We start from the raw sequence: 26639 nt of genomic DNA, 5'->3' as shown, positions 1-26639 counted from the left end.
CCCCCGGAGCTCATTTCAACAGCCGCAGAGACCAGAGACAAGGGAAGGTAGTCCTCACAATCTTCCACTGGTGCCTCACTCGAAGCCTGCGCACGTCGTTACGGGACCGAATGGAGATAGAGACGCTGACATGACGGAGGCAGCAGACTCTGACTCCGAGATGGAGACAAAGGATGCATCAGAGGAGGAATCCTCGGGTCCACAGGCCGTGGATGTACAACCGTTGCGCTGCTCGTCACGGAAGCGCCGGTCTCCGTCTCGTTACACGCCACCTGATCCAACGCCGCGTGCAAATGGTGTCCGGCCTGCGGCCAAACGAGTCCGACACCCTCCTTCGCCAGGGTCTTCGGTAGATTCCTTGGACTTTGGGGGGGAGGGACGTTATAACCTGCCTACTTACCATTGGCTGGGGACTAATGACTATCCCACAATCCTGTGGGAGTATGAGCTTCCCCAATGAGGGGGGGCGGAGAAACCACGAGTAAACTCCTAGTATAAATAAAGCTGGCCAGTTCAGGAACCAGCAGGAAGGAGTATGTAGCAAGGGAAGTTACTGCTACTGTTATGTATATATGTTATAGTAAATAAATGTTATTACTTTGTATCCTTAAAACTCGTGCTGGATTCTTCGTGGCCCTTACAAAAATTCTAATGTGATTTCAGAACCCCAAATTCTACAATTGATAAGATTTTCTCAGCCAGCAGCAAGAGAAATGCTGCAAACAAAGGGGGCCATTATATATTGCTTTTATCAATTTCACCAAGGTATTCGGCTATGTGAGCAGAGGGATTCTATTGGAGGTGTTGGAGAAAGTTAGCTGTCTAATGAAGCTGCTCAATATGATTCCCTATTTATGTGACAATGTGATCAATAAGATCATCTATGATGGGGCAACATTGGATCCCTTTAAGAGCCACAGTGGAATCAAAGAGGTTTGTGTTCGAGTACCAATACACTGGCACATTCTTTTCTTTGCTGTTGTCATACACCTTCAGGCAATCTACCTAAGGTGTCTATATCCTTACCAGGACTGACGGGAAGCTTTCTTTCTGCTTGAGATCCAACATAAAGGGGATAGGGTGGGGGATTGGGTCTAGCTGGGGTTCTTTTTCAGAGGGTCGGTGCAGACCCAATGGGCCGAATGGCCTCCTTCTGCACTATGGTGACAATACCGCACTAGAATTCCATAATGAGGAACATCTTCAGGGGCAAGTAGACAGACTCTCTCAGGTGATTATAGAGTTTGGTTCGACCATCAATACCAGAAAGACAAATGTCATGATCCAGGATGTTGCATTGGTGCCACCTCTCAACATTGATAATGTGATGCTGGAGGCTGTTCACATATTGAGGCTTCATAATCACCAGCAATCTGTCACGTGATGCTGAAATCATTCGACGCGTCCTAAAAGTTGCAGCTGTTATGTCCAAGTTAAGTAAGAGAGTGTGGAACAGCAGCAAGCTGACTGAGAACACCAAATTGCAAGTCTATCAAGCCTCAGCACACTTTTCGACTTGGTGAGACCTGGATAACACATGCTGGGCAGGAGAAAAAGGTAAACAGTCTGTTGGCATCATTGAGGCCTTCCATGCACAGTGGGAACCGCAAGAACTGGGGTAGTTTATCGATCCCATTGAACGGATTTTGGTTTGATATTTTAAGTTTCCTTTGCAATTTTATTTTGCTTGATGCAGTGTCCTTTTAAGGGGCTGCTCTTTTGATTTTTCTCTTAGTTTAATTTAGTTTAATTGTTTCAATCTCAAACAAAATGCACTCCAGGGCAAGAAATCTGCTGTCCTTACCTGGTCTGGCCTACATGTGGATACCCATAGCAGGAATCAATATGGTAAAGGTATACCCACGGTGCTGTTTGGGGCGAAGTGTTAGGAATTAAAAGATAATTTAATAATAATAATAACAATAATAATCGCTTATTGTCAGAACTAGGCTTCAATGAAGTTACTGAAAAAAGCCCCTAGTCGCTACATTCCGCCGCCTGTTCGGGGAGGCTGGTATGGGAATTGAACCCGCGCTGCTGGCCTTGTTCTGCATTACAAGTCAGCTGTTTAGCCCACTGTGCTAAACCAGTCCCTTTGTTTAATAAGATAACAAATTTAGCAAGGTGGAGGACAGTGGTGGCCAATAGAAACTGTTTGGATCTCTGTTTTGTAAGAAGCAGAGACTTCCCCAAACCATCCTGCTGTGGGATGGAAGTAGAGAGGTTGGACGTCCATGTTGAAGAGGCGATGGTCCAGGCCATGAAATTGGAAACTGTTACAGTGACAGAGGGCATCGAAAGACTCTCTGGTGTAGGTGGGGAGAGACTGGACAAGAGGAGAAAAAATAGAATAATGATAGGAAGAAATCAGTTCAGTGAGCCAGGAGCAGTCTGAGCGGATCGGTCTATCAGGATTGTCTTTTGTGTAGATCTTGGGAAGGAGATAAAAGCGAGGCTATTCGGGTTTGGGGCTACATGGGTGCGATTCTCCACTCCCGCGCCGGTTGGGAGAATCGCCTGGGCCGGCAAAATTTCCCGGGACGCCGGTTCGACGCCCTCCCGTGATTCTCCCAAGCGGCGGGAACGGCCCGGTCGAGTTTCGCGGGCCGCAGGCCGGAGAATCGCCGGAGACACCCAAAATGGCGATTCTCCGGCACCCCCGCTATTCTCAGGCCCGTATGGGCCGAGCGGCCAGACCAAAACGGCAGGTTCCCCCCCGGCGCCGTCCACACCTGGTCGCTGCCGTCGTGAGCGGTGCGTGAACGCTGGGGGGGGGCGAGGGGGGATCCTGCACCGGGGGGGGTATCTCAAATGTGGGGTGGCCCGCGATCGATGCTCACCGATCGTCGGGCCGTCCTCTCTGAAGGAGGACCTCCTTCCTTCCGCGGCCCCGCAAGATCCGTCCCCCATCTTCTTGCGGGGCGGACTTAGAGAGGACGGCAACCACGCACGCGCGGGTTGGCGCCGGCCAACCCGCGCATGCGAGGATGACGGCCGTTATGCGGTGCCGGCCGCGTCATCTATGCGGCGCCGCCTTTCGGCGGGCGACAAGGCCTGGCGCGTGTAGATGACGCGGCCCTGATCCTGGCCCATTGTCAGGGCCTGAATCGGTCGGGATCGGGGCTGTTTCGCGCCGTCGTGAACCTCAATAGCGTTCACGACGGCGCGGCCACTTCGGCGCGGGAGTGGAGAATCCCGCCCCATCGTCAGTGACAGTCCTGGAAACAATGTCTTGAAATAGAGTGCTGGGGTCATAGTCCAGGAGGAAGTAGGAGGAAGTGTCGAAGAGTCTAGCCTCTGCTAGATAGAGGTTCGTGCACCAGGCAATGCAAGCTCCACCCTTGTCAACAGATTTTCTCGCAATGTTAGTGTTGGTCCTAAGAGAACAGTGTGCAACAAGTTTTGAGAGGCTAAAGTGAGTGGGGGGAACAGAGAAATTGCGATGGTCAACGTCATGTCAGCAATTTCTCAATGAAAAGATTTGTAAACGTTAAAGAGCAGGGGGAGGGGTTCAGATCGAAGGAGAATATTGGAGACGGATGAAAGGGGTCCACAGAGCCAGTGGCGGGCTCCTGGTCAAAGAACTGTGGGCAGAGCTGAAGGTGACAGAAGAGATCGGCACTGTGCCAAGCTCAAAATCCATAAGGTATTGCCCTAAGGGCATGAAGCTAAGTCCTTTCAGCATTTGAGGGTATCATGAATACACAGAAAGAGGTGAGATTAGAAGAAGGGATGGGGTCAGAGAGACGTGAAGGGGAAGAACTATTTGGAGGGGAGTTGGTATTGATGAGTTGTTCCTAAACATCTGAAAGATAGAGGAAAAGGTTTTTGTTAAGGCTGGACGATATGTAGGATGAAGGGAAACAGGACTGAACAGGATAGAACAGCTAGTTTAAAAAAAATATTCTTTCACAGATGTGGCCGTCACTGGCTAGGCCAGAACTAAGTGCCAATCTTTAATTGCCCCTGAGAAGGTGGTGATGAGCTGCCTTCTTGAACCACTGCTGACCATGTGATGCACACACCCCCACAGTGCTGTTCGGGAGGGAATTCCAGGATTTTGACCCAGTGACAGTGAAGGAACGGCGATATACTTCCAAATCAGGATGGTGTTTGGCTTGGAGGGAAACCTCCAGCTGATGACGTTCCCATGCATCTGGGTCCTTCTAGGTGGTAGAGGTCATGGGTTTGGAAGGTACTGTTGCCAATGTTTAGCTGGAGGAAGTAATAACTCATTTAAGACTTGATGACAGGCAGTGGAATTGTACTGCAACAATTGGGTAGGGATGCAAAGCTGAGTGTCATTGATTAAAACAGATTACTGTTTATAGGAATAAACAAGCAAAATCTTCATATAAAGACCTAGATGATTCAAGAATACAGTTTCAAAACCATTCAGATTCACTGCCCTTGTAAGATTGTCTCATCCAACCATAATACATAGAAAAATTTCCAATCGTCTTGACTGATGTTAGAGTGATTGTGAATAAAGACAATCTACTCACGCAATTCACTTACAGATAGCAACACAGTTAAGCAAATTCACTCACTTAAAAGCATATATTTTGTTTGCTATTCACGTCATTTAGACTGAATTGTTTAAAGATTAATTTGATAGGGTGAAGGTACATTGGTTTTATAAATCGGACATATAAAAAAAACCTGATCTTGGATAATCCTGATTTCCAAGCATAACATTTCTTGCCAAATGAGCTATCAGCACTCAGCACATCGCGGATTGATTTTTATCTTTAAATTCCAACCAAATGTCCTTTAAAAGAACAAATTCTAGATACATGGAAGCTGTTGCAACATGTGGGCCCCTTGCCCTCATACTTTTTTATTGTGGAAGAAAACTTGAAAATAAGTAAGACAGATGGTTTTGATTGTTAAAGCTGAAATTTGCACCTCAACAAATAGATCATTGCCTGACGATTGGACAAGCCCAGACTGAATTTCTGTCAGGTTTCTCCCCCCCCCCCACCCATGTCAGAGTCAGATCCGAACTATTCTAAAGCTTCCCAATGAACATAGCATAGTTAACACCTAAAAGGCCAAAATATGCACAGATAAAGGAGATTCATTTTCAATAAAAATAATACCCCCTTCATTAGCTTTAAGATCTCAATTTTGAATCTGGGCTGATCTTTAGCCTGTTTTAGGAATTCTTTGTCACTGGCCGGTGAGTAATATATCAGGGTAGGACATAGATCTAATCTAAGCCAGGTCACATTTATTATCCATTTATTACTCAGTTGCCTTGAGAAGCTGGTGGTGGGCCTTTACTTTGAACCATTAGCATGGCTATTGAGAATAATTTACTGAATGCAAGGCTTCCTTCCCTGAAGATCATCAATGAACTGATTGGGTTTTTATTACAAAGCGGGTTCTGATGGTTTTCTTTTGTCACAGCTCATGGTGAATTGTAAATGAGCTTTGCACTCTTAGTCTAAGTTGCTGCTACCTGTTAATAGACTACATGTAAACCAAAATGGGCAGCACGGTAGCATAGTGGTTAGCACAATTGCTTCACAGCTCCAGGGTCCCAGGTTCGATTCCCAGCTTGGGTCACTGTCTGTGCGGAGTCTGTACGTTCTCCCTGTGTCTGCGTGGGTTTCCTCCGGGTGCTCCGGTTTCCTCCCACAGTCCAAAAACATGCAGGTTAGGTGGATTGGCCAATGCTAAATTTGCCCTTTGTGTCCAAAATTGCCCTTAGTGTTGGGTGGTGTTAATGGGTTATGGTGATAGTGTGGGTGTGTGGGCCTGGGTAAGGTGCTCTTTCCAAGAGCCAGTGCCGACTCAATGGGCTGAATGGCCTCCTTCTGCACTGTAAATTCTATGAAAAAATCAAAGGCAGTGATGGGCAACCTAGACTAGCGAGAGGGCTGCATGAGTGGCCCTCCTTCATCTCTGTGGGCCGCAAGATTGAAATCGGGCTTGTTCACTAACCATGACCCAGGTTAAATACATTTAATGCATGTCAAGTATTTCATAACAAGCTATAGAAAACACATAATCATTTATATATTAATAGAACTATCATCAACTTTAAATGGTGAAAACAAAATAATTTATACTATAGACGCAGAGGGGGTGCACGGCTCTCACAGTCAATGTTGTGAGAAATCAGCAGGCACCTCTCTTCACTTACCCTTGCTTTACGTGCGAATCACTTCAGTCATACAGGTAGGAAGAAAGCTACGCAGCAGAAATCAGCGGAATGTGGCAACCTTATGCGTGGGTAACGATCAACAAAATGTCTCGTGGGCCACACTCGGAACCCAGATGGGCCACAGGTTGCCCACTACTGAGTAAAGGGCTCTTCCCACTATTAAAGTTTATAATCATAACCTTGTGGGATTCTAGTTCTACAGATAAAGACCTTCAATCTATATCTGCATCAATGAAGGACTTCTAATCCCTCAAAAAACAGGCCACTAAAATTAATATCATGCCATTGAAGCCGTGCATAGCCATGTGAGGATTAATCAGTTTCAAAATTAAGACCATCTAAAGTCCATACAGCTCCCACCATAGAGGGCAGCTGTACATAGAATTATTCAGGATGTACAGGACAGAAACAGGCCATTACCGAACTGGACCGTGCTCGTGATAATGCTCCACTTCATCAAACCTTATCAGTATAACCTTCAATTCCTTTTTCCTCTATGTGTTTATCTAGCTGCCCCTTAAAACTATCTATGGTATCAATTACTTCTTTTGGTAGTGAGCAACAAAAGGGATAAACTGACTATACAAAACAGATGTCCATTCACAGCAATAAAGACTTTCCAAACAGCTAAAACAATGCAGGTTTCCAATCATAACAAACTGTACCTATGTAGAATCCAGCTGAACTGACGTACTGTTTCAACTACTTCAATAACTCAGTCTACCCACATCAGCAACCAGTGATAGCAAAACGAAGCTGCAGGCCAAACAAAATAGAAACTCATACAGAGTATTTAAGTATTAAATTGTGCAAATATTGAGTTCTGCTGTTACTTATCAAAGGTTCCTAAGTTCGGCCTCTAAGATATATTTTTCAGAAATGTTTCCATTCTAATGTATCAGCAATACAGTAAATTGTACAGAAATATTCTTTATAACAAATATAAGTTTTGCCTGAAGATGTGATTGACTTGTGTTATCCAAGGAGTGAATTGATGGGTTTAGAATAAATATGCTCTTAAGGCCCTGAAGTTATTTGTGCAAATATTACTACACAAACATTTAATGTGTTTGCATACAATCTCTGGGTCTGGCATGTTAACAGAGATGCTAATTCATTCGAAATAATCAGGGTTAGCTTCCATTAAAACAGCAGAATAATTAATTGTTTTGAACTCATAAGCATTGATATGCTCACAGTCACCCCAAAGGCAATTTCGAGGTCTATGGTTTGATAATAAAGTAGATCCAACCATTTTTATTTTCCTGCATTTTAGTTCATAACCTGTGGGTCTGCTGAATGTAGATGGGTTCCCATTAATTGCAGAGTGAAATGCCCAGGTTTTTTGTGAATGGCGTAGGTATATACTATAGAGACCCAAGAGCCGATTATAACATTTTCTACGTTAAAGTTCTTGGAACAAATACTCTTGCATGTTTTATGTAAATGGCTAAAATATATTTTAACTGAACTACTGTGGAGAGGAAATGATGCAAATGAACTAACATGTTCATTATTAATATTGTGTGCATGGTTTCTCTCAAACGCAGTTTATTTTTACCGGCTGGGCGGAAGCACAGGGACAAATGTTTCAACAATGTTATCAAATGCAATCAAAGCATTACTACATAGCATTACTTGGATATAGTACAGAAACAGGCCATTCAGCCAGCACAGGTGTTTATGTTCCACTTGAGCCTTCTTGCATCTTCCTCACTTAAATCTGCCTTCTATTCCCATCGCCCTCAAATGCTCATCTGGCTTCCCCTAAAATGTATCCATTAGCTTCAACCACTCCCCATGGTAGCAAATTGCACATTCTCACCACTCTTTGGGTGAAGAAATTTCTCCTGAATTCCCTATTGGATTTCATGGTAACTATTTTATATTAATGGCCTCTAGTTATGTTCTTCTCCATACGAACATATGAATTAGGAGGAGGAGTAGGCCACTCATAGAAAAAGAATTATCATAGAATTTACAGTGCAGAAGGAGTCCATTCGGCCAATTGAGACTGCACCGGCTCTTGGAAAGAGCACCCTACCCAAGGTCAACACCGCCACCCTATCCCCATAACCCAGCAACCCCACCCAACACTAAGGGCAATTTTGGACACTAAGGGCAATTTTGGACACTAAGGGCAATTTATCATGGCCAATCCACCTAACCTGCACATCTTTGGACTGTGGGAGGAAACCGGAGCACTCGGAGGAAACCCACGCACACACGGGGAGGATGTGCAGACTCCGCACAGACAGTGACACAAGCCGGAATCAAACCTGGGACCCTGGAGCTGTGAAGCAATTGTGCTATCCACAGTGCTACCGTGCTGCCCACTCAGCCCCTCAAACTTGCTCTGCCGTTCAAGAAGATCGTGACTGATCTAGTTTTAACCTCAACCTCACATTCCCGGCTACCCCTGATAATCCTCACCTCCTCGCTTATCAAGAATCTTATCTACCTTTGTCTTAAAGATATTCAAGGATTCGGCCTCAACTACCTTTTGAGAAAAGTAATTCCTCAGTCTTGCTGCCCTCTGAGTCAATCTTTCTCCCTCTCCTCTGTCTTAAATGGGTAACCCCTTATTTTTAAATAGTGGTCCCTAGTTCCAGACTCTCCCACACGAGGCAACATTCTTTGCGCATCTACCCTGACAAGTCCCATCAGGATCTTATACGTTTCAATCAAGTTGTCTCTTACTCTTCTAAATTCCAGCGGATACAAGCCTAATTAAGGAAACCATTACTGTACACAGTACTCCATATGTGTTCTCACCGAGGATCTGTATAACTGAATCATAATCTCCCGACTCTTGTACTCAATTCCACTTGCAATAAATGATAACATTTTGTTAGCTTTGTTAATTACTTGCTGCATCTGTATACTAACCCTTTGCGACTTGTGCACCAGGACACCCAGATCCCTCTGCATCTCAGAGCTGTGCAATTTCTCACCATTGACACAATATGCTTCTTTTTTTTATTTTTTCTGCCAAAATGGGCATCCTCACACTTTCCCACATTATGGCCGGGATTCTCCGCTATCCAGCGGGGCAGGCCGTACCGGCGCCGAGGAGTGGCGTGAACCACTCCGGTGTTGGGTCGCCCAGAAGGTGCGGAATCATCCGCACCTTCAGGGGCTAGGCCGGCACCGGCGGGGTTGGCGCCACGTCAACCGGCGCCGAAGGGCCGCCGCGTGTTGGCGCATGCGTGGGAGCACCAGCGTATTCTGCCGTGATCCCAGCGCATGCGCAGAGGGGTTCTTCTCTGCGCCGGCCATGGTGGACCGTTACAGCGGCTGGCGCGGAGGGAAAGAGTGCCCCCATGGCACAGGCCCACCCGCAAATCAGTGGGCTCCAATCGCGGATCAGGCCAAATTCGGGGCCCAGATCCCCTGAGGACTCCAAAGGCTGCCCGCAGAGCCAGGTCCCACCGGTAAGGACCATGTTTGATTTACGCCGGCGGGACTGGCCGAAAACGGGCAGCCACTCGGCCCATCGCGGAGCGGAGAATCGCCGGGGGGGGGGGCACTGCCAATGGCCCCCGACCGGCGCGACGCGATTCCCGCCCCCGCCGAAAAAACGGAGCCGGAGAATCTATATTCCATTTGTCAGATCTTTACCCACTCACATAACCTAACTATATCCTTTTGTAGCCTCCTTATGTGCACTTCACAACTTAGTAATCCTACCCATCTTTGTGTCAACAGTTTATTTAGCAACCATACCATCAATCCAGTCATCTGCTTCATTTATATAAATTGTAAAGAGTTGAGGTCCCAGCATTGATCCCTGTGGCACACCACTTGTCACATTCTGCTAACTAGAAAATAATCCATTTCAGCACACTCTCTGTTTCTCTTTTAGCTAACCAATCTTCTATCCATACTAATATGTTACTCTGACATCATGAGCTTTCGTTTTCTGCAATAACCTTTGATGAGGAGGTTTATCAAATCCCTTCTGAAGATTTAAGTTATTCCCCATTATTAAGAGCACCATTTTTTCAAAGGGCTCTAATAAATTGGTTAAACATGGGCCGGGATTCTCCCTTCTGGGAACTAAGTCCCCACGCCGGCGGGAGAACCGGCGCCAACCATTCCGGCGTCAACAGCTCCCGAAGGTGCGGAATTCTGCGCACTTTTGGGGGCTAGTTGGATGCCGGAGGGGTTGCCGCCGCTCCAGCCAGCGCCAAAGCGAGTTCACATATGCGCCGAAGGGTCGGCGTGATCTCGCGCATGCGCGGAACCGCCTGCGTGGTTCCGCGCATGCGCAGACTGGCCAGCGTATTTTGGCACATGCGCAGGGGATCTCTTCTCCACGCCGGCCATGACGGAGCCCTACAGGGGTCGGCGCGGGAGGAAGAAGTGCCCCCATGGAACAAGCCCGCCCCCGCCGACTTACCTGCCAGGTCCTGCCGGTACGTGAGTTGAGTGATTGCCGCCAGTGGAATTGGCCAAAAATGGACGGCCGCTTGGCCCATCATGGCCCGGAGAATCGCCGGGGCGGCCGCTGCCAACGGCCCCCGACCGCGTGGTGGGAATCACGCCCCCGCCCGAAAAACGGCACCGGAGAACACAGCAGCCGGTGTCGGTAAGCGGGGCGGGAAGCGCGCCGGCCCCGGGGATTCTCTGATCCGGCAGGGGATAGGAGAATCCCGCTACAGATTTCCCTTTCACAGCACCATGTTGACTCTGCCTGATTACTTTGAATTTATCCAAGTGCCCTGGTATCACATCTGTAATAATGGCTCAGAGCATTTTTCCTCCGAAAGATGTTAAGCTAACTGGTCTATTGTTCCTGCTTTCTGTCTCCCTCCCTTTTAAAAAAATATTAGAGTACCCAATTATTTTTTTCCAATTAAGGGGCAATTTAGTGTGACCAATCCACCTAACCTGCACATCTTTGGGTTGTGGGGGATGAAACTCACGCAGACATGGGGAGAATGTACAAACTCCACATGGACAGTGACTCAAGGACGGGATTCGAACCCCGGTCCTCAGCGCTGTAGGCAGCAGTACTAACCACTCTGCCAGGTGCTGCCCTATCTCCCTCCATTTTTGAACACAGGAGCCACATTACCCACTTTCCAATCGATTGGAACGTTCCCTGAATCTAGTGAATTTTGGAAAATTAAAACCAACACAACTATCTGACTAGACACTTCTTTTAAGATCCTACAATGAAGTCCATCAGGACCCAAATACTTGTCACCCTGGAGTTCCAAACATTTGCTGAGTTCCACTTCCCCAGTGATTGGCATTTTCTTGACTTCCTCCAATTACTGTCTTACAGTTATTTCTGGGATGTTACTTTTACCGTCAATAGTGAAGATTGATGCAAAATATCTGTTCAATTCATCTGCCTCATTTTCCATTATTATCTCCCCCCACTCACTTTCTGTCAGACCAATGCTCACTATAAAAACTCCTTTCTTTTTAAAATATCGCTTGAAACATCATCTGTCTTTGTATTTCTAGCTAGCGTTGTCTTGTACCCTAATTTTTCCCTCCTTGTTAAGATTTTTCTGGTTTTTATATTCTGTTCAATCTTTGACACCCATCTTTGCGCAATTATACACTATTTCTCTAAGCTTGATACTGTCTCTCCCTTTTAGTTAACCATGGATGGTGGACTCTCCCCTTGACACTTTACTTTCTCATTGGAATGTATCTATTCCGTGTATTCTGAAATATCCCCTTAAATGTTTGCCAGAAAAGGAAACTTTCTCGCCGTAGCAAAGCCTTTCAGAAATTTAAAGAGCTTTACGAGGTCACCCCTGTGTCACCCCCTCCCCCACCCTCCCCACCATGCCCCCAACCATCTCTTCTCAAGAAGAAAGAGACCTAGCCTGTCAATCCTCTTATCTTTCAAGATCAATCAGCGACTCTTACAGGAATGTGGATCTCAAGGCATCCTTCCCTCCTCCCTTTCCTAAAATGTTGGGTCTTACGGCCCCAAAGATATGCTCCCAACAGGAGAAAGATAAACTGCGGGATTCTCACCCCGCCGACAGCGTATCTATGCCTGCGCATTTCCCGACGGCGTGGGGTGGTCCACAATGGGAAATCCCATTAGCTGGCTGCGCGAAAGGAAAATCCCGCTGCGGGGAGTGGGAGCTGTAAAATGGGACTGGCGGGACGGTGAACCCCACCCAATATGTGTAGTTGTCAGAATTGTCATTCCTGGATTTCACAATTTAATGATTCCCTACAGCATACACTGATCCAATGCCTGAACATTTAGTGCTATGATTTACAATTGGATCCTGCATATTTACAATGGAAATTCTTTTCCAGCACCTTGCTGATGTTAAGAGCCGTTTCTTTATATATTGTATCCTGCAATAATAGTTTACAATGGAGCTTGTGTTGGATCTTAAAATGCAGAATTCTTTTCAAACAAATTTTACATTAAATAACATTGAGACTGGAAAGGTTTTGTGGTCTACAATCAAACATTTTGTTCACAGTTGTTCTTCATATATCTCTTGTGAAAATATCTCCATGACTAAAAGGTAGGTCCACACCTTAAGAGGGCTGCCAAATATTTGACTGTAAAACATCCATGATTTATATATTTCTTTCAAGTTTCCATTCCTTTCCTCCACTGCAACTCTTTAGTGTGATGGGAGGCAACAATCAGATCCCTCAGCAATTTAGGTACAAAATGTAGGATTTTTGCATCTGGTGAGAAGTATCAGATAAAACCTTTTGAAAATGGCTATGTTTCGATTGGCTCTTGCCCAAGTGAATAATGTTTTCCATGTTGAGTTTGTTAAAGGTTCTCTAAATTTTCTTTGTACTTTTGTCACTGATATTTACCATAAATGGACTTGCAGACTGCTTCTTTTGAATTTCTAACCTGGCACTTTCAATATGCCACAGTTGGCAGCAATGATAAAAAGGTCGTCCTTGTTCAGTTACAGGTTGTGGTCAGGCTAGAAACCTAAAACAAACAACAAAAGTTTGCACTGTAAAAGCCACCTTAATGACCATTAAGAAAAAGTGCATTGATCCTAATGCATTCTATAATGACATTATTGAGTACTTTTAACCTCAAAACATGCTGAGTGCTAAAAGATCATTAAATCGTGTACTTTAAATCTACGTAACATAATAAAAACCTTTTTGGATAAAAATGAACTCATACCTTCCATAGCTAATTTTAACAAACCAGTTAACCAGTCATACAGTGTTTGTACTTTTTTATGTCTGAGCACTAAATAAAAAATGGTCTGCTGTTAATTTTGTTTTGCAAACTTATCTCAAAAGTCATATTTTCCAGCTGTCTGCCACCTCAGTATGTGGGTCAACCACTTTCAGCGAAGCAGCACACATATTAGAGATGACAAGGGAGGCGGCAGGGTGAGCAAATAGACGATAAATCTATAGTATGTGGCACATTGTAGCTGTCCACAGTGACAACATTTACGGCAGCTTCTTTTGTTGTCGTCTTGTTTAGATAGACATATCAAACATTGAGCTTCTCCCGCAAATCACGAAGAGCATTTGGGGACTTTGCAATGGGTTCTTTGTGTTCAAAGACAACGAGCACATATCATCCCAGCAGGCATGGGATTCTTTTGGTGGTTCTGTTATGTTGGCCCAGTAACCTAATTTTTCTTCCACTTGCCTTTGTTTGGTTGTGACTTCAAACTTGTCCTTTGGATATCTGCTGGTATTGAGGAAATAAATTGGCAAAGAGTCCTTTTTGAAACTCAAAAGACAGTCACTCATGAGACCTTTGAATAGGGATCATAAAACGCTGATGGAGAGACATTGAAATCAAACATTGGACACTGGGGACCGCATTGTCTGAATGTTGACACAGGCAGTTTTATTAACACAGGTAGTACATGAAAGCAAAATAAGTACCCACAAGATAGGCCATTAGGCCCCTTGAGCCTGTTTTCATCATTTAATTTCTTTTAATGTATCTTTACACCCAAACACATTGAGGGTGATTTTCAGTCCATGTTTGCCATCAGAGAGAACGGCGACGGGGCAGAAAATCTGGACAGAATCGGCAAACGCAATTCTCACTGGAGAATCCCGGCCCACGTTTTCCATTTCCCCCGCCCCTCGCTGGTGACATCACAAGGTTCACACCCACAAAGGGAGAGAGCCTCATTTTAATACATTTCAATACATTTTAATATTATTAGCCAGCCCCCCCACCACCTGATGCCCACCTCGCCGAATATTCAAAGCTTGTTGACCAATTCATTTTTTCCAATTAAGGGACAATTTAGCGTGACCAATCCACCTAGCCTGCACATCTTTGGGTTGTGGGGGCGAAACCCACGCAAACACGGGGAGAATGTGCAAACTCCACACAGACAGTGACCCAGAGACAGGATCAAACATGGGACCTCGGCGCCGTGAGGCTGCAGGGCTAACCCACTGCGCCACCGTGCTGCCCTGTCCATAATGTTTATGACAAGTTTTCAAAGACGCAGTTCAGTCGAGGGGATCTCTCCGGTGGTGCAATGTTAAGTATAGGCCCTGGGGGAGAGGGACATGCTTGGGCAGTGCCCTGCATTGCTCCCTGGTACTGGGATACTAGGCAATGATTCCCTGGTACAGGTTGGTACTTCCAGGTTGACACAGTGCCAAGCTGTACCAATGGGCAGTGCCAGGGGATAGTGCTAGAGGCAGGTCCTTTTGGGAGCTCCATGGAGGGAGGGGTTTTCCAGTTTGGTAGTGGGAGGGAGAGTGAGTAGTGAGGGGGAAAATTGTAGGCATAGGGCAAGCGGGCAGTGAGGGGGCATACCAACGATACTTCAACGGGGCGCACTTTAAAGTTGACTCCCCGATCGCTGTGGAGCTGGGCTTGCCAGCTCTATCAGGCCTCGTCCCGCTTGAGTGGTGGTGTAAACTACGTCCACTGATTTCTTTTCCTCAGAGTGTGCTCATGAGTGAACATTGATCTGTGCAGCTGGAGTGCTGCAAGCTGCTTTTCAGTCTGAGCAGTGACACTTTGAAGAAATATGGTAAGATTCCACCCATTGCTTTTTACCCTTTGGGGAATAGTGGGGAAGAGATGGAAGGATTCCTGAGCTGATTATGAATGTTCCTTCTGTGGTCAACAAGTCCTGGTATTGGACTCAAACCTGGAGCGTCTGTTCCAGCAGTAGGGGAGCTACCACTGTGCCACTAAGGCCTCATCATCAGTCAGTAAAATGATGGTTCATCTGATCATGGCTTCGAATGCACTTTCCTGCTGGCCCCAATAGGCTTTGACTCCCTTAGGTCAAAAATGCGGATATCCAGAATAGAATCATATCATAGAATTTACAATGCAGAAGAGGCCATTCAGCCCATCGAGTCTGCACCGGCTCTTGGAAAGAGCACCCTACCCAAGGCCACACCTCCACCCTATCCCCATAACCCAGTAACCCCCCCAACACTAAGGGCAATTTTGGACACTAAGGACAATTTAGCATGGCCAATCCACCTAACCTGCACATCTTTGGATTGTGGGAGGAAACCAGAGCACCCGGAGGAAACCCACGCACACACGGGGAGAGCGTGCAGACTCCGCACAGACAGTGACCCAAGCCGGAATCGAACCTGGGACCCTGGAGCTGTGAAGCAATTGTGCTATCCACTATGCTACCGTGCTGCCTATGCTAATAGGACATTTATCCAGTTCTGAAATAAATATTTTAAAATTGCCTTTTCATTGGACAAAGTTAGAAGAACCATTTCCATACAAAAGGTGATTAGAATATTTGACCGCGTTGTGGCAGCGTTTTAAAATGGAATTATTTAAATATTTGAAAAAAACCCATAAAAGTAGAGGAGAAATGGGATTGGAGTGAAGAGTGCAGTTGAAGAGTTAGCACCAATAAAGATGGGGCAAGTGACCTCTTTCTGAGTTCTAGTTTATGTTTTTCAAAGATATTGAATGACAATTCTCGGATCCTTAATATGTGCTTAACTCGACTAAAATATTACCTGGTTTTCTTACCTGATCATAATAGCCGTAAAAATGTCTCCAGCATTTGATTGATTGAGATATGACCAGTGGGAGAAAGGTTTATACTTAGCCTCCTCTTCTAGGCCCTTGTCTTCTTCTGTCTTTCAGGTAAAGTTTGATTTTTTTGTTGATTTTTCCTTTCTTCACATCTCACATTCTCAGGAAGATAGGTTATTTACCCTGCAACATGCTTCTGCATAGGTTTTCTTGCAGAATGGTTTATATTATGTCCTATAGCTGTGAATTTAAACTTTGTCTACTCACCTGTCCTTCTTGGAAACTAATGGGATTCCCTCCACTAATTTGTCTGGGCGTGTGCAGCTAGAAAGGAACTGCAGAGTTTATATTCAAGTCCAGTGATTCAAAGACGTTGCTTTCTGGTGATTTAAATGCCAGATTGACAGGTCTGAAAAACAAAGAGGAATCAATGATCAGGTTAGGCCAATTGGGGATGTGTTAAAGTTACATGTAAAGCCAGACTCAACAATTTGACATCTAGTGCTGCTGTCTAATAATTTTTCAGTCACCTCAGAAAACAGGAATTATGTTTTTAAGACCTGCTCATAGCTTTATACCCCTAATTTGTCATAGAACATATGAGCAAGAGTGGGCCATTTATTCGCTCAAGACTGTTCTGCCAATTAGACTACGGTAGATCTGTATCGCAACTCGATTCATCCACCTTTGCTCCAAATCCCTCAATACCCTTACCTAACACAAATTGAACTCACATTCTTAAGAATTATAGCATCCACAACGTATTCAGTCAGTGAGTTCCAGATTTCCATTACCTTTCATGTTTTCTTAAAATTAATTTCTAGGATGTGGGCGTCACCGGCTAGGCCAGCATTTATTGCCCGTCCCTAATTGCCCTTGAGAAGGTGGTGGTGGTGAGCTGCCTTCTTGAACCGCTGCCATGTGGGGTAGGTACACCCACGGTGCTGTGAGTGATGAAGTTTCAGGATTTTGACCAAGTGACAGTGAAAGAATGGTGATATATTTCCAAGTCAGGATGGTGAGTGGCTTGGAGGGTGGCCATAAAAATCGTGGAGGTCTACAACACAGAACATGCCCTTCAGCCCATCGCGTCTGCGCCCGTCAAAAGCAAACACCCAACTATTTTAATCCCATTTTCCAGCACTTGGCTCATAGCCTTGTCTGCCTTGACATCGCAAGTGCTCATCTAAATATTTCTTAAATGTTATGAGGACCTCTGCCTCCAACAGCGTTTCCGGCACTGAGTTCCAGACTCCCACCATCCTCTGGGTGAAAAGGTTTTCCCTCACATCCCCTCTAAACAATCTGCTGTCCTTGCCCTTCCAGGTCATAGCGGTCATGGGTTTGGAAGGTGCTGTCCAAGGAGCCTTGGTGTTTTAATGTCCTAGCCCTAATTTTAAGCACATGCTTAGCGTTTTTTCTGAATTCTCACAACAGAGGAAATATCTACATTATCACATCCCTTTACCATTTTAAAATTCATAATGAGACCACTCTTTAGTCATCTAACCTCATGGGATATAAGGCATCTAACTAGGATAAAATGGAACTGGAGACTGACAGGAAAAAGTATAACAGAACAATGGGTGACCTTCAGGGAAGAGATGCTGCAGGTAGAGGCCAGTTACCTTCCAACAAGGGTGAAAGATAAGCCAGCCAAAGACAGGGCTTCTCAGATAATGAGGGTGATAGACATTATGATGAAACAAAAAGGAAGGTCTGTGATGCATGGCAGATGAATCCTTCAAGTGAGAACTGATGCACAATCAATTACTCGTGAGACAAGGAGAGTCATACTAATCGGCTTTAATCAGCTAGAACTGTACCCAGCAGCTCCGATACAGAAAGTGAAGGCTGCTGGGACGGCATGGGTTCTTATACCCCGCCTCTCAGGGCGGAGCTACGTACGTTGGCCAATGGTAGACTCCTAGGTCTAGCCAATGGGCATCCACCTCTCAGGTACTGCAATACCTGGTATTACCACATTCACCCCCTGTAAAAAAAGAACCCAGCGGGGTGATGGCCAGTGTTACTGTCGCCTTTTGCATGGTAGGACCAGGTATTGCAGGTACCATGGTGTCGAGGGTAACAGAGAAAGTTTTTATTGTTTTATGGTGCAGCAATCAGACGATCGGGTGGCCTGGTTGTCCTTCTGGAGCGCCTGGGCTTCGGCAATGATCCTGGTGTAGGCCCCGGCAGTTGTGGCTCCGGGAACGTGGTGTCTTCCTCCCTGACCGCTTCGTCACCCTCGTCGATGGCGTGCATCGTGGTGCTGTTGGGGCGAAAAGTGGGCAGGGGGGAGGGGCGCCTGTAGGGGGCGTCGGTGCCTGTTCGGCGCTGAGTAGGGGCGGCGGCAGTACTGACCCTCCGGTCAGGTGCTGTGGGGAGGGTGGGGGTGGGGGCAATGGTTCGGGTGCAGTGGGGCTCTGGCGGGCGCCAGGTCCCAAAGGGAGACGGTGTCTTGGCAGCCGTCGGGGAACCCTACGTAGGCGTACTGGGGGTTGGCATGCAGCAGGTGGACCCTCTCGACCAACGGGTCTGACTTGTGCGCCCTCACATGTTTCCACATCAGAACGGGTCCGGGTGTCGCTAGCCAGGTTGGGAGCGAGGTCCCGGAGGAGGACTTCCTGGGGAAGACAAGGAGACGTTCGTGAGGTGTCTGGTTTGTGGTAGCACAGAGCAGCGACCGAATGGAGTGAAGGGCCACTGGGAGGACCTCTTGCCAGCGGGAGACTGGGAGATTCCTGGACCGAAGGGCCAGCAGGTCGGTCTTCCAGACCGTTCCGTTCTCCCTCTCTACCTGCCCGTTTCCCCGGGGTTGTAACTGGTCGTCCTGCTGGAGGCGATGCCTTTGCTGAGCAGGAATTGACGCAGTTCGTCGCTCATGAAGGAGGACCCCTCTGTCACTATGTGTGTATGCGGGGAAACCGAACAGAGTAAAGATACCCTGGAGGGCCTTGATGACGGCGGTTGTGGTCATGTTTGGGCAGGGGATGGCGAATGGGAACCGGGAGTATTCGTCAATCACGTTAAGGAAGTACGTGTTGCGGTCGGTGGAGGGGAGGGGGCCTTTGAAATCCATACTGAGGCGTTCAAAGGGACGGGAAGCCTTTATCAGGTGCACCCTCTCTGGCCGGTAGAAGTGCAGTTTGCACTCCGCGCTGATTTGGCAGTCCCTGGTGACGGTCCTGACCTCCTCGATGGAGTAGGGCAGGTTGCGGGTCTTGATAAAATGGAAAAAGCGAGTGACCCCCGGGTGGCAGAGGTCCTCGTGGAGGGATCGGAGGAGGTCCACTTGTGCTGTGGCACAAGTGCCGCGGGACAGGGCATCAGGAGACTCATTTAGCTTCCCCGGACGGTACAAGATCTCGTAATTGAAGGTGGAGAGTTCTATCCTCCACCGCAAGATCTTGTCGTTCTTAATCTTGCCCCGCTGTGCATTGTCGAACATGAACGCCACCGACCGTTGGTCCGTGAGGAGAGTGAATCTCCTGCCGGCCAGGTAATGCCTCCAGTGTCGCACAGCTTCTACTATGGCCTGGGCCTCCTTTTCGACCGAGGAGTGGCAAATTTCTGAAGCATGGAGAGTACGGGAGAAGAAAGCCACGGGCCTGCCCGCTTGGTTGAGGGTGGCCGCCAGAGCTACGTCGGACGCATCGCTCTCGACCTGGAAGGGGAGGGACTCGTCGATGGTGTGCATCGTGGCTTTTGCGATGTCCGCTTTGATGCGGCAGAAGGCCTGGCGGGCCTCCGTCGACAGGGGGAAGGTTGTGGACTGGATCAGGGGTCGAGCCTTGTCTGCGTAATTAGGGACCCATTGTGCATAATAGCTAAAGAAGCCGAGGCAGCGCTTTAGGGCCTTGGGGCAGTGAGGGAGGGGGAACTCCATGAGGGGGTGCATGCATTCAGGGTCGGGGCCTATGACTCCATTTCGCACTAGGTAGCCTAGGATGGCTAGACGGTCGGTGCTAAACACGCATTTCTCCTTATTGTAGGTCAGATTAAGGAGGTTCGCGGTCTGGAGAAATTTTCGGAGGTTGGTGTCGTGGTCCTGCTGGTCATGGCTGCAGATGGTGACGTTATCAAGATACGGGAACGTTGCGTGTAAGCCGTACCGGTCCAACATTCGGTCCATCTCACGCTGGAAGACCGAGACCCCGTTCGTGACACCGAAGGGAACCCTTCAAAAGTGATAGAGCCGCCCATCTGCTTCGAAGGCAGTGTACTGGCGGTCCCCATGACGGAGGGGCAGCTGGTGGTAGGCAGACTTGAGATCCACCATGGAGAAGACCTTGTATTGTGCAATCCTGTTTACTAGGTCGGCTATACGGGGGAGAGGGTACGCATCCAGCTGCGTAAACCGGTTGATGGTCTGGCTATAGTCGATGACCATCCTATGTTTCTCCCCGGTCTTTACCACCACTACTTGAGCCCTCCAGGGGCTGTTGCTTGCTTCGATGACCCCTTCTTTCAGCAGCCTTTGGACCTTGGACCTGATGAAGGTCCGGTCCTGGGCACTGTACCGTCTGCTCCTGGTGGCGACGGGTTTGCAATCCGGGGTGAGGTTCGCAAACAGGGAAGGCGGTTTGACCTTAAGGGTCGCGAGGCCGCAGACAGTAAGGGAGGGAATAGGGCCGCCAAATTTAAATGTCAGGCTTTTCAGATGGCACTGGAAATCCAGCCCAAGGAGGGTGGCTGCGCAGAGGTGCGGCAGAACGTACAGGTGGAAATTGCGGAATTCCTTGCCTTGGACAGTGAGGTTCGCTAGGCAGAATCCCTTTATCTACACTGCGTGTGACACGGAGGCCAGGGAGATCTGTTGGTTTACGGGATGGGTGACAAGGGAACAGCGCCTTACCGTGTCGGGGTGGACGAAGCTTTCCGTGCTCCCGGAGTCGATCAGGCATCACGTGGCCGTTGATAGCGATCGTTGTGGTGGCTTTCGCTAGCGTCCGGGGCCGACTCTGGTCCACGGTCACGGAGACCAGTTGCAGCAAGGGGGAGTTCCGGTCAGGCAGCGTGGAGTCGGCGGTGCTGGGGGCTTGAGGCCGGTTCAGGGTAATGGAGGCCAGCTGTAGCAAGGGGGAGTTCCGGTCAGGCAGCGTGGAGTCGGCAGCGCTGGGGGCTTGAGGCCCCATCCAAGATGGCGTCAGCCACGGGTCGCACATGGAGTCCAGGGATACAGAGGATGGCGTCAGCGAGGGACAAAAGGCGGCGCCCATCCACCAGCGAGATGGCCGGGGGGGCAAAATGGCCACGCCCGTGGGTCGCACGTTGCCTGTGGGTAGGAGGGCGGCGGTGGGCCTTGGACGGCCGGGACCTGGATCAAAGGCTGATGATAGTCGCTGGAGACCGCTGCCACGGCGCGGGCCTGGCAGACCGCGACATAGTGGCCTTTCTTACCGTACCCTTTGCAGGTGACAGTGTGGGCCGGGCAGCGCGCGCGGGGATGATTCGCTTGGCCACAGAAGAAACAGCGTTGGCTGGCGGTGAAAACGGGCTGTCTAGCGGCACAGGCCTGCGGGGTTAGCGGGAAAGTCTGGGGGGCTGCCGCGATGGGGTGCCACGCAGCCCAGGGGGGCGCCGTGCGTCCGGGAGCAAAAGCCAGTGCGTTTTTGTACGCAACGTCCATAGACCCTGCCAGGGCCCGTGCCTCAGTGAGGCCCAGTGTGTCCATTTCAAGGAGCGTTCTGCGGATGTCGGGAGAAGACATACCTGCCACGAAAGCGTCCTGAATTAAAAATTCCGTGTGCTCATTCCCCGTGACTGGTGGGCAGCCGCAGTTCCGGCCCAGCACTAGTAGAGCCCGATACAAGTCCTCCAGTGTTTTGTCAGGGCTCTGCCTTCTAGTTGCCAACAGGTGACGGGCGTAGACCTGGTTCAGAGGGCGGATGTAATGTCCTTCTAGCAGCGTGATAGATGCAGCATAATTCTCCGCCTCCTCGATCAGAGGGTAGATTGCAGGGCTGACTCGGGAGCGTAGAAGGTGCATCTTCTGACTCTCTGTGGGGGTGTAGACGGCTGTGTCGATGAAGCTCTCAAAACACGCCAGCCAGTGCTTAAAAATACCAGCGGAGTTGTATGCGTGGGGACTGAGCTGAAGGCACTCTGGCTTGATGCGGAGGTCCATCCTTTCAGAGGTAATAGCTGATTAAATTGATGCACAATCAATTACTCGTGAGACAAGGAGAGTCATACTAATCGGCTTTAATCAGCTAGAACTGTACCCAGCAGCTCCGATACAGAAAGTGAAGGCTGCTGGGATGGCTTGGGTTCTTATACCCTGCCTCTCAGGGCGGAGCTACGTACGTTGGCCAATGGTAGACTCCTAGGTCTAGCCAATGGGCATCCACCTCTCAGGTACTGCAATACCTGGTATTACCGCAAGAACCAAGTCAATTAGATAGAGAGAAGGGAGGTGAAGAGGAAAGTAAGACTGGTGAAGAGAGACTATGAGAATAGAATGGCAGTTAGGATCCATAACATCCGTACAGTGCAGAAAGTGGCCATTCGGCCCATCAAGTCTGCATTGCCCCCCGAAAGAGCATTCTGCCCAGACCCATCTCCCACCCTATCGCCACAACTCCTTAACCAAACCTACACATCTTTGGACGCAAGGTCAATACACCTAACCTGCATATCTTAATATCTGTATTAACATAAAAGTGAACTCCCAAATCCTCCAATGGCATGTAAAAAGAATATAGGTAGTGAGAGGTGGAGTGGACCTTATTAGGGACAAAGGGGGTGATATATGCTTAGAGGTGCAGGGCAAGGCTGAATATTTAATGAGTTGTTTGCTTTGGTGTTTACAAAAGCAGAGGAATGTCACAAAATATTGGTAGAATCCAAAATGGTGGAGCTTTTGTGAGAGTGAAAATTGAAAGTGAGGAAGCACTGAAAACATTGGCTGCGCTTTGGGTAGATAAGTCACCAGGTCCAGGTCTTGCATACCAGGTTAGTATAGAAAGTCAGGCTGGAGATGGCGAAAGGGCTTATCTAAACATTTCTCACTTCCCTAGATATGAGGGAGGTGTCGGAGAATCGGGGAGTGGCAAATGTGACACGCATATTCAAGAAAGTGTGTGAGGAACTTCCGGGTGCGGCGATGACCAGCTGAGTCGCACGTTTCGGCAGCTCCCTGTGAAACGGACTTTTGGGCTCTTGATAGGAGCCCCAACGGCAATTTTAACGGCTAAAAACACCGTGCGGTAAACCAGGAGGGTGTTCCCCCTGGACACGGATTGAAAAAGGAGAGGAAAGTGGCCAGATTGCAGCGGATCCTTTGGAACAACGGCAAGGAAGGCAAGCAAAAACCAAGATGGCGTCGGAAGGTGGCAGTTTCATATGGGGCCCTGAACAACAAGAGTTCTTGAAATGCTGCGTGGAGGAGATAAAAAAGGAAATGAAGAAAGAGTTGTTGGCCCCGATACTACAGGCGATCGAAGGGCTAAAGGAGGAACAAAAGACCCAGGAGCAGGAGCTTCGGGTCGTGAAGGCGAAAGCAGCCGAGAATGAGAACGATATACAGGGCCTGGTGGTGAAGTCGGAGATACAGGGGGCACACCAGAAACGATGTGTGGAGAGGTTGGAGGCACTGGAAAACAACGCAAGGAGGAACAACCTGAGGATTCTTGGCCTTCCTGAAGGTGTGGAGGGGGCGGACGTCGGGGCATATGTGAGCATGATGCTGCATTCGTTAATGGGAGCGGAGGCCCCGACGGGTCCGTTGGAGGTGGAGGGAGCATACCGAGTGATGGCGCGAGGACCGAGAGCAGGAGAAATTCCCAGAGCCATAGTGGTGAGATTCCTCCGTTTTAAGGATAGAGAAATGGTCCTTAGATGGGCGAAGAAAACTCGGTGCAGTAAATGGGAGAATGCGGTGATCCGCGTTTATCAAGACTGGAGTGCGGAGGTGGCGAGAAGGAGGGCGAGCTTTAATCGGGCCAAGGCGGTGCTTCATAAAAGGAAGATAAAATTTGGAATGCTGCAACCGGCAAGACTGTGGGTCACATATCGAGGGAGGCACCACTACTTTGAGACGGCGGATGAAGCGTGGACTTTTATTGTAGAAGAAAGACTGGAATGAGTGGATTATGAAAAAGAACGTTTGGACAAAGTGGTGGGGCGAATGGGGGGGGCGAAGAGGGGTTTTATGTTCTAATCCTGCGGTATGGTAACTTTTCTTTCTCCCACAGGTGGTGATGGGGGGAGGTGGGGAGGGAGAGGAGATGGGGCGTTGGCCATGGGAGGCGGGGCCGAGGGAGAGGCGCGGGCTTGGTTCCCGCGCTATGATAATTATGGCGGGAATAGAGAAGCAGGAAGGAGGGGGCGTCGCACGGTGCGAGCCGTGGTCATGGGGGGAAGCCGAGGTCAGCCAGAGTTTGCTGACTTCTGGGAGCAACATGGGGGGAGTAATTACGCTAGCGGGGGGTCTAGCGGGGGGGGGGGTGGGAGGGGGGAATTACTGGGTTGCTGCTGCTGGGGAAAGGGGGGAGTGGGTACGGGAGAGGATGGGCGGGGGGGCACCGCCTGGGGGAGATACAGCTGCGTGGGAACTGGGTGAGAAGCTGGAAAAAGATGATGGCTAACCGGCAAGGGGGGGGGGTGGGAAGCCCCCCAACTCGGCTGATCACGTGGAACGTGAGAGGGCTCAACGGGCCGATAAAGAGGGCACGAGTACTCGCACACCTTAAGAAACTTAAAGCAGATGTGGTTATGTTACAGGAAACGCACCTGAAACTGATAGACCAGGTTAGGCTGCGTAAAGGATGGGTGGGGCAGGTGTTCCATTCGGGGCTGGATGCGAAAAACAGGGGGGTGGCTATATTAGTGGGGAAGCGGGTAATGTTCGAGGCAAAGACTATAGTGGTGGATAACGGGGGCAGATACGTGATGGTGAGTGGCAAATTACAGGGAGAGATGGTGGTTTTGGTAAACGTGTATGCCCCGAACTGGGATGATGCCAACTTTATGAGGCGAATGCTAGGACGCATCCCGGACCTAGAGACGGGAAAGCTGATAATGGGGGGAGACTTTAACACGGTGTTGGAACCAAGGCTGGATAGGTCGAAGTCCAGGACTGGTAGGAGGCCGGCAGCAGCCAAGGTGCTTAAGGATTTTATGGAGCAGATGGGAGGTGTGGACCCGTGGAGATTCAGTAGACCTAGGAGTAAGGAGTTCTCGTTTTTCTCCTATGTCCATAAAGTCTATTCGCGCATAGACTTTTTTGTGTTGGGTAGGGCATTGATCCCGAAGGTGAGGGGAACGGAATATACGGCTATAGCCATTTCGGATCATGCCCCACACTGGGTAGACTTGGAGATAGGGGAGGAAACAGGAGGGCGCCCACCCTGGAGAATGGACATGGGACTAATGGCGGATGAGGGGGTGTGCCTAAGGGTGAGGGGATGTATTGAAAAGTACTTGGAACTCAATGACAATGGGGAGGTTCAGGTGGGAGTGGTCTGGGAGGCGTTGAAGGCGGTGGTTAGGGGGGAGCTGATATCAATAAGGGCACATAAAGGGAAGCAGGAGAGTAAGGAACGGGAGCGGTTGCTGCAAGAACTTTTGAGGGTGGACAGACAATATGCGGAAGCACCGGAGGAGGGACTGTACAGGGAAAGGCAAAGGCTGCATGTGGAATTTGATTTGCTGACTACAGGCACTGCAGAGGCACAATGGAGGAAGGCGCAGGGTGTACAGTATGAATATGGGGAGAAGGCGAGCAGATTGCTGGCACACCAATTGAGGAAAAGGGGAGCAGCGAGGGAAATAGGGGGAGTGAGGGATGAGGAAGGAGAGATGGAGCGGGGGGCGGAGAGAGTGAATGAAGTGTTCAAGACATTTTATAAAAAATTGTATGAAGCTCAACCCCCGGATGGGAGGGAGAGAATGATGGATTTTTTGGATCGGCTGGAAATTCCCAAGGTGGAAGAGCAGGAAAGGGTGGGACTGGGAGCACAGATCACGGTAGAAGAAGTGGTGAAAGGAATTAGGAACATGCAGACGGGAAAGGCCCCGGGACCGGACGGATTCCCAGTTGAATTTTACAGAAAGTATTTGGACTTGCTCGCCCCGGTACTGACGAGGACCTTTAACGAGGCAAAGGAAAGGGGACAACTGCCCCCGACTATGTCTGAAGCAACGATATCGCTTCTCTTAAAGAAGGAAAAGGATCCGCTACAATGCGGGTCCTACAGACCAATTTCCCTCCTAAATGTGGATGCCAAGGTCCTGGCCAAGGTAATGGCAATGAGAATAGAGGAATGTGTCCCGGGGGTGGTTCACGAGGACCAAACTGGGTTTGTGAAGGGGAGACAGCTGAACACGAATATACGGAGGTTGTTAGGGGTAATGATGATGGCCCCACCAGAGGGTGAAACGGAGATAGTAGTGGCGATGGATGCCGAGAAAGGAGTTTGGGGATTTTTCAGGGTATAAATTGAACATGGGGAAGAGTGAGCTGTTTGTGGTGCATCCAGGGGA

General features: G+C 48.7%; 1 protein-coding gene across 3 annotated transcripts in view; it reads right to left on the bottom strand.

Moving 5' to 3' along the window:
* Positions 1 to 26639, bottom strand: part of LOC140427822 (uncharacterized) — a 218228-nt gene that overhangs the window by 79796 nt on the left and 111793 nt on the right. For 2 of the 3 annotated variants that reach the window (XM_072513524.1, XM_072513523.1), the window contains exons 2-3: positions 16419 to 16560; positions 12995 to 13118 (exon numbers count right to left, since the gene is read on the bottom strand). Coding sequence is in view for 1 of the 3 variants with exons in the window: in XM_072513523.1 (XP_072369624.1) it covers positions 12995 to 12997 (3 nt within the window). In the remaining 2 variants the exon portion in view is untranslated. The remainder of the gene's footprint in view (positions 1 to 12994; positions 13119 to 16418; positions 16561 to 26639) is intronic. The other variant, XM_072513525.1, reaches the window with a different exon arrangement.

Source organism: Scyliorhinus torazame, chromosome 8, assembly GCF_047496885.1.
Source record: "Scyliorhinus torazame isolate Kashiwa2021f chromosome 8, sScyTor2.1, whole genome shotgun sequence".
Taxonomy (NCBI): Eukaryota; Metazoa; Chordata; class Chondrichthyes; order Carcharhiniformes; family Scyliorhinidae; genus Scyliorhinus; species Scyliorhinus torazame.
The sequence above is the reverse complement of the archived record's forward strand: the minus strand, read 5'-3'. Positions and strand labels throughout refer to the sequence as shown.